General features: G+C 34.1%; 1 protein-coding gene across 6 annotated transcripts; it reads left to right on the top strand.

The window, feature by feature from the left end:
- Nucleotides 1–889: 889 nt before the first annotated feature.
- LOC120260896 (phosphatidylinositol N-acetylglucosaminyltransferase subunit A) lies at nucleotides 890–13,432 on the top strand. 6 transcript variants are annotated; one of them, XM_039268474.1, is made up of 16 exons: nucleotides 890–1,320; nucleotides 3,929–4,009; nucleotides 7,040–7,147; nucleotides 7,312–7,384; nucleotides 7,667–7,722; nucleotides 9,253–9,374; nucleotides 9,536–9,729; nucleotides 9,870–10,026; nucleotides 10,166–10,738; nucleotides 10,888–11,042; nucleotides 11,412–11,502; nucleotides 11,663–11,779; nucleotides 11,961–12,064; nucleotides 12,203–12,293; nucleotides 12,476–12,551; nucleotides 13,070–13,432. In XM_039268474.1, coding segments are annotated over exons 8-16 (1,329 nt in total). In that variant the 5' UTR covers nucleotides 890–1,320; nucleotides 3,929–4,009; nucleotides 7,040–7,147; nucleotides 7,312–7,384; nucleotides 7,667–7,722; nucleotides 9,253–9,374; nucleotides 9,536–9,729; nucleotides 9,870–9,906; the 3' UTR covers nucleotides 13,072–13,432. The 6 variants fall into 6 exon arrangements, with proteins under 6 accessions (XP_039124408.1, XP_039124406.1, XP_039124405.1 ...); XM_039268472.1 differs by lacking the exon at nucleotides 7,040–7,147 and adding an exon at nucleotides 7,527–7,582; XM_039268471.1 differs by lacking the exon at nucleotides 7,667–7,722.
- The last annotated feature ends 34 nt before the right edge of the window (nucleotides 13,433–13,466 follow it).

Here is a 13,466-nt window from a genome sequence, read left to right on the forward strand (position 1 = left end):
GACGGTACAAGAATGACCATATGTGTTCCATCTATTACGCCAATGAAGTCTTTGAAGTAAGGCCAATATCAAATATCGCCCTTGATTTAATCCTCCACATCTCTAAAATTTTCATTTACCGGTCTAATAATATCATTTCCAAGTTTGTGTATACCTTTTAGCATTCGATGAAATTGTCTGTGCACTATTTCTCCAGAATGTTGAAATCTCTCATCCACATTCCTATAAGTAGCTCATATTCAGGAACATTATGACTTATTCTTCTACAATAACAAACATAACACTGATCTTAAGAGTGTACTGAATGATTAACAGTATTGCAAATAATCGGTGCTTTTTTTTTCACAAAAAGCATAACAAGGAGAAAATGTCTAGTTATGCAGGTTAAGTTAAGAAACTATTACAGAAGACTGCTACAAACATAACAAATCACTACACCAAATTAGGCTTTTCGCGGCGTTTTATTAGTGGCGTTTTACGTAAACCCGCTAATATTTTACATTTTGCAGCTTTTTTTTGGGCATAAACCCCGGCATGTGATTTTGTGGACTTTGAGGGATTAAAACACGAGAAAATATTTTCATTAGGGGCAAGGGGGTGAAAAATTCACTCAGCGGCGTTTATGTTTTAAAATGCGGGAAATTATTTATAGTTAGCGGGGTTTAACTGAATAATCGCCGGTAAGTTATTATTAATTTTAGTTTGGAGGGATTTCGCATAAAATTCGCGGGTAAAAAAGTTGTTTAGTGGCCTTTTTTTTGCAAGAAGCCCCGCTACTTAATAACAAATTAAAAATATGTTAGTTTAAAGAAGACAATTCACTTTATTTATGAAAATAATAATATATATTAATTAGTATATATCTCTCCTTTTCTCTCTCCCTGCGCGCTGGCCCTTCCTCTCTTTCCACCCCGACCCTCTCTTTGCTCTCTCCTCACTCCCAATTCCGGCCACTGCCTCTACCAACTCTCCTACTCCGACGGCTCCTTCACCAAAGGCACTCTCGCCTTCGAAACCCTCACCTTCGGATCCACCACCATCACCAACGTCGCCATCGGCTGCGGCCACCGCAACTCCGGCCTTTTCACTGGTGCTTCCGGCTTTCTCGGCCTTGGCTCCGGTCCTATATCTTTCATCTCCCAACTCGCCGGCCAACTCGGCGGCGCCTTCAGCTACTGCCTCCTCAGCCGCGGCGCTGACTCCTCCTCCACCGGCTCTCTCATCTTCGGCCGTTCCTCCGCCGTCCCCGTCGGCGCCGTCTGGGTCCCTCTCCTTTGTCTCTATTTTCTTCTAGGTTTTCCTCACATTGAAGCTAATCAGGTATGTGAGTTCCTAATTAAAAGGATGTGTGATGCCCGAATTTGCGAAAATTTTTTTGGGGTTTTCCCCCTTTATGTTGTTTGTTTCCGATTTTTTATTTGTAGTGTTTTTCATTTACTTGTGTTTGTTGATTTAGTTTTTTCTTTTAAATTATTTTTGGGGTCTTGTCCGGTTTTTGTGGTTGCTTGGGATTTGTTTGGGAAAATTTGAGGTTTTCTTAGGGTTTGGGATAAGGGGATTAGTATCTCATTGTGGCTAGGGTTTGGTTTGGATAAATCAATGAGCTAGTGAATTGTTGATTATTATGAAGGAAAAGTTAATTTTTATCTTTTGATTCTTTTTTTTAAATGTTTGAGAAATTATTTTGTCCTCTGATTTGATGTATATACATGCATACATACCATGGTTTTTAATACTCTATTTGAAGATCATTTTTATTCCCCCTGATTTATATATATATATATATATATATATTGAGAATTTATACTCTTGTTTTAAATTATAATATCATTCATTTGATATAATATATACTTTTAGCCCAAATCCCATAAACATAGCTCAAATTGATCAGGTAACTCATGAACTAATTTTTGTTGTTTAGTGTCAGTTTTAATTAAAACAAAGAAGTCCCACTATCGAATAAGTTAAAGACAATTATTTTAAAAAAATATATTTACATATATATATACACTAAAATATTAAAACTTGTACATATATCCGCATTTGCACATGAAACTTTTCACAAATCTGAAAAAAGGAGATGCTTGTATATGATTATATTATTTCCGTGGATATACACTCAATTATAATCTCTTTTGGGATATGTATGCAATTTTTCTAAAAAAATTATAAAAATTATTACCATTATCACCCTCCTCTAATTTAATTACCAATTGAACTCCTTCAACAAATTCAATTAAATTTAGTGATTCGTCCTTTGTTTTTCATCCAAGAAAAGACTTGTTGATTTATATATCTTTTAATTTTTGTTCCATGGTTGAGAGTGGATTGTTTTCTATTCATGTGTTACTTGCTTATTCTAATATTTTAGTTTTATTTTTAGATTTGATGGTGTGTCAAAATGATTGAAAATTTATGGCGATAAAGAAATTTGCTCTATTACCTCAATTGGATGGCTTCTATTTCCCTTTTAGATTTGATTGTGTATTTATTAGATTTAAATAAATAGGTTGATTGATAAAGCACAAGTTAACCTTCTTTGTTATGTTTATGTAATTTTTCTAAATACTTTTTATGTAGCTTAAAATTTTTTGAAGTAATTATTGACAAACTTGATCATGATCATATTTTGGTACACCACATTGTCAACCAAACATTAAAAAATTGATAAAAGTGTCACTCTTATCTTTTTTAATAATGACCTCCAAAAATATAATCATATTCTAAGTTTATTTTGGGAAAGCAGACTCAAGTACGTGGATATCTATGTCTTTTTTTATTGCTTTAAAATGTCTTTAAAATTAATCAATAATTGTTTCTTTGAACAATAAAATAGATTTGCAAATCTAGGAAGAAAATGAATGAAAAGTATAGCATGTGTTGGGCTTCTATATATATGATATATGATATTGAATTAATATCCCTGCATGCTTTTGGCTTAGTAGATAACATACGGGAGTTTTTATTTTGTTGGTGAGTGGACATTGATTAATTAATTTATATATAATTATATATATATATATATATATATATGTTTGCTCACCTTAGAACATTAATGCACATGCTCACAATGGAGTAGCAGAACTTGAGAGAATTTAGATCATCAATGATACTAGCCATAGACAGACTAATTATATAGTTTTGTGGAAGACAAAATTAATTCTATAAGACAAGAGGTATATTACAGCTACAGCTTCAGCTTTGATCATTAATTAATTATATCTATATCTCCATGTGTTTGGATGGCTTATTAAAGGAATCATTCATGTGGGCAGCAGTAGATATGTGCAAGCTAATTAAGTAGGGAATTATTTAACTCAATAAATCAAAACAAATTCCTCAATAAATTTGTGTACTTCTAAATTTGAGAAAAAAAACAATGAAATTATTCCCAATACATTTCCCTTAGTAAATTCCTCAATAAATCAAACACGTTATGGTAGTTATGTATGTCATCCTTCTTTGTGGTTTCTTTGCGGTTTCATGATTTATGTTTTCATTTCATTGTTTTGTTTTATGTTTTGTACTTCAATCAAATTCAGATGAGAAGAAGGTATATACCATATACATTTTCATCTATGTTTTGTTTCATGATTTGAGGGGAAAGATAGATATCATGTTTTTATTGTTATTTATGTTCTTTATGTTATTATTAATCAATTAATTGGTTGAATGAAACTTATTATTATTATTATTATTATTATTATTATTATTATTATTATTATTTTGCCAAACCCAACTGTTTCATGGTTTCCTTAATTTTCACATTTGTGCACTTCTAAATCTGAGAAACAAAACAATGAAATGCAACTACAGTTTTCAAACCATAATGGGTACTTTTTTTTCATTTGTTTTCTAAATATTCATAATGGGCTTGCAATAATTTTATAATGATTTGCTCTAAATAACCTATTTATATAACTTGCAGATCTTGTGTTAGATTTGGATACAGAGAGATCAGTGGAAAAAGTAGAAGCAAGAAGAAAAAGATTAGTTCCTAAAAGTTGAGGTAATTTTTTAAATATTGCCCTGCTTTTAATTTGACTTTCTTTCTATACCATTAACCATTGTTATTCAATTGTGATTTGGTTGTTCATTTTACTTGAACTAGGTGTATACTTATTAGGCCTAAGTTTTCATATTATATATCATAGTAGTCAAATACAGTGCATTTTTGTTAAATGTTACATTCGTAATTGATCTTATCAGTGTTATGCCCTTGATTGCTTGTGATGAACTTAGAAGTTCAATTTTTCTGTTAAATCTTGGTCGTGGTTACATTTCTTATAATTTTGGATGTGGTTACAAGTACTTATTGGATAAGGCAAAGTATGATATAATTTATAGTATTCTAATTAATTTTCTAATATATTAACCAGAAATGGATAAGAATTGGATGCATAAGTCACGATTGAGTCAAGAATACCTTGATGGAGTCGAAGAATTTCTCAATTTTGCATTTGACAACTCAAGTGAAGATGATAAAATTATATGCCCTTGCATAAAGTGTGTGAATATTCATTGGCAAACACGTCAAATAGTTTTTGAACATCTAGTATGTGATGGAATTCTTCAAGGTTACAAATGTTGGTTTTTCCATGGAGAACGTGTAACGTCATCTACTCAAAAGGCGAGAAACACATTTATAGGTCCATCAAGCTCTGCTTCTCACAACCAAATTTCTCATTTAAGACCAGATAACATGGAAGAATTGTTGCAGGATGCTTTTAACATGCATCATGTTGATAACGACGGTTTGCCATCGTTCTTTTAGCCACATCATGCCTCATCATGCTAATTTTAATTGTCAACACGAAGGCGAAAGGTTCATTTATTCTGAGGCCATTAAGTATCCAACAAGACACACACCTTGAAAGATGGTGCAGAAAGTCCTTTTTAGAGCATTGTCTTGCACGGTCATAAACAACCTCTGTTCTTTTAGCCACATCATGCCAACTATATAGGCTTTTCATCTAAGAGAAAAAAATAAAAGTTTAGAAATTTCATTTTGCCGGGAAGAGTCTGAATAAAATACTTCTAATTCCAGACTCCAGAGAACAGAAGAATAAACTATAAGTGGAATAGTAATTGACATAGAATGTAAGATAAATCAAATTCACATAGAAAAGTGACTTTAAAGGCCTAGATACACACTCTGTTATGCATGAGATGTGGATCAATAAATGGAAGCATGTGGATGGCTTTTTTGATAGCTTGCACCATGTCATATGGATCAGGTTCTGCAAGCACTATCATGTCATCTGGTAGAACCTGCCGTAAGCAACCAAAGGAAAAAGAAATAAGTTCATATAATGACGTAAAGAAGTTTCAGACTGTTGCAGTAAAAAATAAACAAAAGGTTGAAGATCCTAATTAAAATTAGCATGATGAGGCAATGATTAACAGCTTTCAGTTTTGATGCACGACATGTTCTTTCTCAGGTATCTCAGATGTGGTGCATGGGCAGGAAAGATCTTTTTCCTAGCTAGAAAGAAAAGAACATGTCGTGCATTAAAACTTACATGCTTGAAATTACTTATCCTAAGAGGGGGAGTCTCCTTGTTTGGCTTTGGGTTTGATACAGAAGTTAGAGAAGTGCTCTTTCTTAGCCTTTAAAACCAAGGCAGTTTACTAGTTAGGTGAATTTAGGCTATGGACGCGCTTGATATCAAAGTTAATTAAGTATATTAAACTAGAGAAAACCGGAGTCCACTCGCAAAGCTCTCCTTCCCTTTCTTTTCTTTTTTCCCTTTTCTATTCCTTTGTGTGGATGAAAGATGTAGGAGAAGAATGTTAGGAGTGAGTGTATTAATTTCTGTATTTGTTGAGGGTAAAATGGTAATTAGATAACACCTAAAATAGCTTCTCTGAAGTGCTTTTATGAGAAGCACCTGTTGAGCAGCTTCTCAAAAAAGCTGTATTTCAGCTTTTTTCACAGCTTTAGCTTTTGCCCAAAAGCCAATACAAGCATAAATTTTAAAACACAGAAGTGCTTAACTTATAAAAAAACACTTCTGAATTTTAAAAATGCCAATCCAAACATGACCTATATCATGGTTGGAAAATATGAGACATGTAAAATTTCAATGTTACTTCTTTTTAAAATAAAAATTCTTTTCTTTGTCCGGTCAACCTTTTAAGAATTCTAACTTTAGCCAAGAACTCCTCGACTGTTTCTTCTTTTTCAAAACCCTAGGACAAGACAATCTCTATTGGTTATTCTTATAATTTTTTGAATTTTATTTTAATAATTCATACGGGGAGCGTGCCTCGTGGATCATCAAGTTCAAGTAATCATATTTCTCATTATAGAAGAGCATGAGTTAAATACCTACTTTTGCCGGGTGGATAAACAACTTTCTTAATTTATTTGTATATAAACCATTGACTCATTGATTCATTGATTAATGTGAAAATTAAACATGTATTTAAGGTATGATTTTATTTCACTTCATTATTATTAAAGGGTAAAATTGAGAATAATCATAACTTTGCATGGAAAGCTTATTCATTTTACATTTATTTCAATTACAATATTCGAGGTGCATATCAAAATTTTGCAAGGAAATACTTTGCAGAGAAAGTGTTTCTCTGCAAGGTACCAAACAGGCTCCCGCCTTTGATAATAGATATTAGGGTTTTTTTTTAACATACTATTGAAACCGTGTGAACCAACCTGGTTCATTCGATTTATGGCTGAATTGGCCGGTTCATTCGATTTAAGGCCAATTTTTTTTATTTAACTAGTTTTGTGGACTAAACTGAACCGGTCTAGTACCCGAGTTCGGTCTTACTTAGTTTGGCATTCCTTAACGAAAATGTCATAAATATTTGAAAATTTCGTAGTGATATAAAGAAATAGTGGTAATTTTGAGAGATGCCTCAAACCCACCCTCAAAACAATAAAATAATAATAATAATAATAACATGGTGGACTAACATGAAATTTTAGACAAAATCAAATAAATATGTCTTTTTTTTTTTTAATTTCTAAATTTTCTTTCGTTCCTCTTTGATTCCTCTCGTTGGCCACGCGGAGGGAGGGAATAGCAAGAGAGTTTGCGACTCATTTGAAGGCCAAAGATTGAAACTTTCTCCCTCCTTTCGCAGTTTCTCAGTGTCGTTCCTGATTTGAATTCCTTTTCAAGTGAGGATCTTTTGTTCTCGATGTGTTTTATATTAAATTGTTTGTTATTGGGGTTTTTCTTGTTGAATATAAGACCTAATTTGGTATCCTATGCGTCATTTTTGTTGGATGAAGTTCTGATTTGTTGAAAGTTTTCTGCTTTTTCTTGTTTTCTCTCTCTCTAGGGTTTGGAAGGAGGTGGCTTGATCCTAGCGTTTCCTGGGACTGTGAGGCTTGCCTCTGATTCCTCTCTTTCCGGTGAGAAACTTGGGTTTCGAAATTTTCCTGTTTTCTTTTCATGTATTTTGAGTTGATTCGAAAGCTTGGCTTGATTTAACATTCTGCATTGGTTTTGGGTGTGACTGCTGAAACAGAACTTGTTTTTTTTCTCTATCTCTAGGTTTCCGTTGAATTTGTTTAATTGGCTGTTATATCATGGAGAACACTAGTTCTGAGGTTCTAGTTAATAATTGGTTTTAAATATATTTAACTATTTAGAAAATCTTCAAAAAGCTAATAGGCAACATGTTTGTTGCGTAGGGTGTTTGTTTCGGAGAGTACCTGAGATTAAATTTCAAAGCCAACGCAAAATAAAGGTACAGATAATAACATATTAATTTCACATTAATATGCATATACTTGACTTCCCTTAAATGGGGGCGTTTGTCGCTTATTCATCAACAAAAAAAAAAAAAAATCTTCAAAGTTTATGGGAGGCCTAAGCTGAATCCTAATTTTGCAAAGCCTTTAAATTTTTTAAAATTTAATAGAGCTTCTCTTTCTACCCCAATGTCTTCTAGTTTGGGGGCTTTGGCTCAGCCAACTAGATGTCTGAATGTGCCTGTTTCAAGCATAGTCCATGAAAGGGTCCCCTTGTTCCTTTCATCCCTTTCGCATTGTAATCTCTTTGTTCCTGCCAGCTACTCATTGATTGTATTGTATTGGCTTTTTCTTCTGTTTTCATCAATCTTTTGGCTTTGTGTGATATATTGGACCACAGTTGGCTAAAATGTCCTGAGTGTATAGTCAACTGTTTCCTTACCACTAGTGTTAGCCGTGTTGTTTGAGAATTTGCTGCTTACAATTTTGGCGTAGTGTATTTGGTTCCTTATAGAACATCATGATCGCATTTATATATTTATAAAATTTGTTATCCCGTGTGCCTTTTTATCCCATCGTTCTTGCAACAAATATTTCAGGCTGTAAACAAGCGGAACTTGGGGAGCAGTTTGGTTTCAAAATTTAAACTGGTTGGCCTCAGCTTGAGCTCAAGTCTAACCTGAGCTGTCAAATCTTGGCATAGGGTTATTAAAAAAAAACATACTATCTCTACTATTATGGCTTAACTATCAAATTTTATTTATTATGCTTAACTTGAATGGGTTTACTATTGTTTGAGCTTGAATCATTTATAATCAATTATGGCCGTTTTAATTTAAACCTAGCCCATTTTTAATTCAAATGACTTTGAGCAAACCAAAATTAGAGCAGAGTTCAGCATGTTGCATGTCACAGAACTAGAAAGATATATATATATATATATATATATATATATATATGTATTGCTCTGCTCTTTATTTCTCTCTGTCAATAGGTCAGCAAAACAACTAAAAAAGATAACATTCAGCTTGTTAAATCGCGAGAGGGACTTTTGTGTAAAAGTTTGGGTTTAATGTTGAACTTATAAAGCTAAAAGATTAAGGTATAATTTAAAGTTTAAGTGAAAAATTGCATGTGTTCATTTGAAATTGATGTACTTTTTATGGTATTCCTGAAGTTTGTGCTTCCCATCTATCCATTGATCTCTCTCTGAACTGATCTGTTCTGTCAGTTGAAGCACATGGATGCGGTGAGCTGCTGGTTCCTCTTTTTGGTGTTTCTCTGTGTTTTCTCTTGAGATTCATGACTTCCTTAAGCATGGTGGTTGTTTGATTTTTTCCCTCTTTTTGCAGATGCAACCTGTTTGTTTTGATTTGAATGCCAATTCAGTCAAGTTCTCATAGATGTGAAATTTAACAGTTTAGTTTAATTATTCACAACATTAGAGACTAGGATTATCTTAAAGCCCTTATTTCAAAAAAGGAATTCTGTGATCATTTTTTTATTTGGGGTTTGGGTGTTGGCAGTGCGAAGGCAATGGACAGGTGCCAGGGTGAAGATAGCCAATTGTTCTAAGGCTTAAGTTTGCAACTGAAGGTTCTGGGGTTAGCAGTGGATTTATCCTGCTTGTCCATGCCCATTTCTGAAGGTGCCATTCTTTGGTCCTTATATGGTGTTAATTCTGTTTTGTTTTGTTGTGTTGGAAATTTCATATTTTTAGTTTAATTTTGATAATATCAAGTATCAACTGATTGAAATTAGTCAATCAGATAAAACATTTTGCCCTTTTTATGATCTTGTGATCTAAAGTTTCAGTGTTGACAACTTTGAATGCAATGGAGGGAGGAGGGCTAAGGTTGAAGATAGCTGAGATGGCTCTAATGTGTCTCATGCTTGTGTTTCTCAATGAGAAGGCCTAGTTCACCTAAAGAAGACATTGGTTTTAGAAGTGGAGAATCCTGCTTATCATTTTCGTTCTTTTAGGTTTTTTTTCTTATTCTGAGGTATATATGGTTCAGGTGTTTCTTTCAGCTTGTTCTTGTCCTCATGTACATTTGGTGCTTGTTATTGGAGTCAGCTACTATTCTTATTAATTTTTTTTTCACTTTCTTTCCTCTTAATTTCATTTCTTCCTGTTAAACAGGTCCTCTTTTAGTTCAAGAATTTAGCTCTTAAGGACCATGGACAAGCAGCTGAGACATAGAATCTTGATGGTGTCTGACTTTTATTATCCTAATTTTGGTGGTGTAGAAAATCACATCTATTACTTATCCCAGTGTTTGCTTCAGCTTGGTCACAAGGTTAGATTTGTGTTTGTGATAACTGTCGGCAACTCGATGAATGATTGCTGTTAGAAAGTTTTTTGGACTGTTTTGTCCTTTCATGCCTGCAATATTGTTATTTTGTTGTTTAAGTTAGTGTTGTAAATGGGTGTTGCAGGTGGTGGTTTTGACACATTCATATGCAAACCGCTCTGGTGTACGATACATGACTGGCAGTCTGAAAGTTTATTATATGCCTTGGAGACCTTTTGTTCTGCAAAATACATTGCCAACAATTTATTTGTCCCTTCCCATTATCAGAACTATTCTGATAAGGGAGAGGATAACAGTGGTTCATGGGCATCAAGCTTTTTCTACACTCTGTCATGAAGCTCTAATGCATGCAAGAACCATGGGTTACAAAGTTGTTTTCACTGATCACTCACTCTATGGCTTTGCTGATGTGGGAAGCATTCACATGAACAAGGTGTTGCAATTTAGTCTGGCAGACATAGATCAGGCTATATGTGTGTCTCATACCAGCAAGGAGAATACAGTCTTGCGGTCTGGCATACCTCCAGAGAAGGTCTTTGTCATTCCAAATGCAGTGGACACTGCTATGTTTACCCCTGCTCACAAGCGGCTTGACTGTGATACCATCGTCATAGTTGTGATAAGCAGATTGGTCTACCGGAAAGGTGCAGATCTTCTTGTTGAAGTCATTCCAGAAGTTTGCAATTTATTCCCAAATGTAAGTCATATGACCTAGCTAGATACTTTTTTCTGTTTTAGTTCTACTTTGCCCATTGATTCATAGCATGCCTGTTCTATTTACTCATGTGCTCTGGTTTTTTTCAATCTTTTCCCGTCATCTGTTGCCTTACACTGATGTTTATGAAGGTTCGGTTTATAGTAGGAGGAGATGGGCCTAAACGTGTGCGTCTTGAAGAAATGAGGGAAAAACATTCTCTTCAGGACAGAGTTGACATGTTAGGGGCAGTTCCACATGCACAAGTCCGTTCTGTCTTAATTTCTGGTCATATATTTCTAAATAGGTATGCCTTCTGTGCCATTATTTGCATTCCTTGTCCAAAAGCTTAATGTATTCTTCTGTTAGAGTGGACACTATGCAGCCCCTTTTCATTATTGTCTTCATGTTTCTTATCATTTATATATACTAAATTCATTGCGTTGTGCTTAAAGAGGCTGTGCAATATATCCCTACCTAAAGGTGTCTAACTTGGACAATTGCTGTTGAAATTATAATGTTAGAAGCTCATTAGCTTTATATCACAATCTGTAGATTTGGCAGAGGAGGCTGGATTTGTTTTCTCTTCTAGAGAGTTCACCTATCAAGTTATTGTGATCTATTACATATCATTTGAACTTAATCTGCACATAACTTATGAGTGGATTGTTGTCAGTTCCCTTACAGAAGCATTTTGTATTGCCATTCTGGAAGCTGCTAGCTGTGGATTGCTAACTGTGAGCACAAAAGTTGGAGGTGTCCCCGAGGCATGAAATTTGGGGTCTTTATTCTGTCAATTATTTTTAATGGAGAGTTTATGAAAGCATTGGATCTTCAACCTTTTGTTTATTTTTTACTGCAACAGTCTGAAACTTCTTTACGCCATTATATGAACTTATTTCTTTTTACTTCTGTTGCTTACGACAGGTTCTACCAGATGACATGATAGTGCTTGCAGAACCTGATCCATATGACATGGTGCAAGCTATCAAAAAAGCCATCCACATGCTTCCATTTATTGATCCACATCTCATGCATAACAGAGTGTGTATCTAGGCCTTTAAAGTCACTTTTCTATGTGAATTTGATTTATCTTACATTCTATGTCAATTACTATTCCACTTATAGTTTATTCTTCTGTTCTCTGGAGTCTGGAATTAGAAGTATTTTATTCAGACTCTTCCCGGCAAAATGAAATTTCTAAACTTTTATTTTATTCTCTTAGATGAAAAGCCTATATAGTTGGCATGATGTGGCTAAAAGAACAGAGGTTGTTTATGACCGTGCAAGACAATGCTCTAAAAAGGACTTTCTGCACTGTCTTTCAAGGTGTGTGTCTTGTTGGATACTTAATGTCCTCAGAATAAATGAACCTTTCGCCTTCGTGTTGACAATTAAAATTAGCATGATGAGGCAATGATTAACAGCTTTCAGTTTTGATGCACGACATGTTCTTTTCTTTCTCAGGTATCTCAGATGTGGTGCATGGGCAGGAAAGATCTTTTTCCTAGTCATGCTTCTCAATTTCTTACTCTTGAGTCTCTTGCAAATATGGCAGGTGACATTATCCTTCTTTTTTGTGTTTAAATTTCATCTACTTTCATGTTTTAATGAGAAGATGTTTTGACCTCTTTCATGGCTTGGTCTGAAACAATCACATCATGGATAAGCTTACCATTCTCTCTTTAAAATATCAAACTACAAATCCTATTTACTCTTCTTATTTTTCATTTCCTTTAGCCTTGGGAGAATATAGAAGAGGTCCCTGATATGGAGTTAACACAGGATCAACAAGAAGATATACAGCTCAATTCTTGTGAGGGTCTTGAACTTGTCTCATTTATTTTGTGAAAGTTCTGTTCATTTTTGTTAGCGGCACTCATCAGATGAAATTTTTTTGCTGATTGCAAATTTTTTAATATACGAGATGACGGTACATGTTCTCTTGGTGAAGCAAATATTAATTGATAAACATATGTCGCACTTAGCTTCTATTGTCCTTTGCCCTTAGCTAAAACATGACTCAAGTACTGTGATAAGTATACTATAACCTCTTGTTTAGTTTCAAATTTCACGAATGCCGTTCTGCATTATTAGGATCTAATATGAAATCATGCTTCCAGTGAACTCATCTTGTATTCTTTATTAGATCTATAGCTGAATTTTCAATGATAAAAGACAAACCATGGATTACTACTCTGAGCTGAACTTTACTCATTTACTTTGAAATACCTGAGATAATGAAAGCAAATTTCATGATTAAAACTGTTAAAACTCTTCCTCGTCTATGTGCCAGTCCTATTTTTTCACTTTCTTGTTTCTTCTCCTTCTCAGGAATAACTATCTGTATTTGTGGAGCTTTGTGGCACAAGAGATGTTCTAATCAAACCAGGCCTATCTAGTAGTTGGAAGCAGATGAAAGTACGAATTCGGTTGTTTAGAATCTCAGAGAAGCAGATAGTTCATTGAACTGATTATTTGTCAAACATTAACCCACCACCAATACTGTTGAACCTATAATTGATTGATATGGGATTGTGATCTTCATCAGCAGCAAATGGGAAGAAGAAATGCTTAAAAATTATTAGTTTCTGACCTTTCTCAGTCTGTCCTGTATTGTTCAAGGTATTTTCTTAGTCTTGTTATGTTGTTTTCACCTCAAAATTTTGTACTTTTTATCTATGCTGCAGTTAAATCTTGCCTGTTATCTAAAATGAAAACCTTGTTTATA

Source organism: Dioscorea cayenensis, chromosome 5, assembly GCF_009730915.1.
Source record: "Dioscorea cayenensis subsp. rotundata cultivar TDr96_F1 chromosome 5, TDr96_F1_v2_PseudoChromosome.rev07_lg8_w22 25.fasta, whole genome shotgun sequence".
Lineage (NCBI taxonomy): Eukaryota > Viridiplantae > Streptophyta > Magnoliopsida > Dioscoreales > Dioscoreaceae > Dioscorea > Dioscorea cayenensis.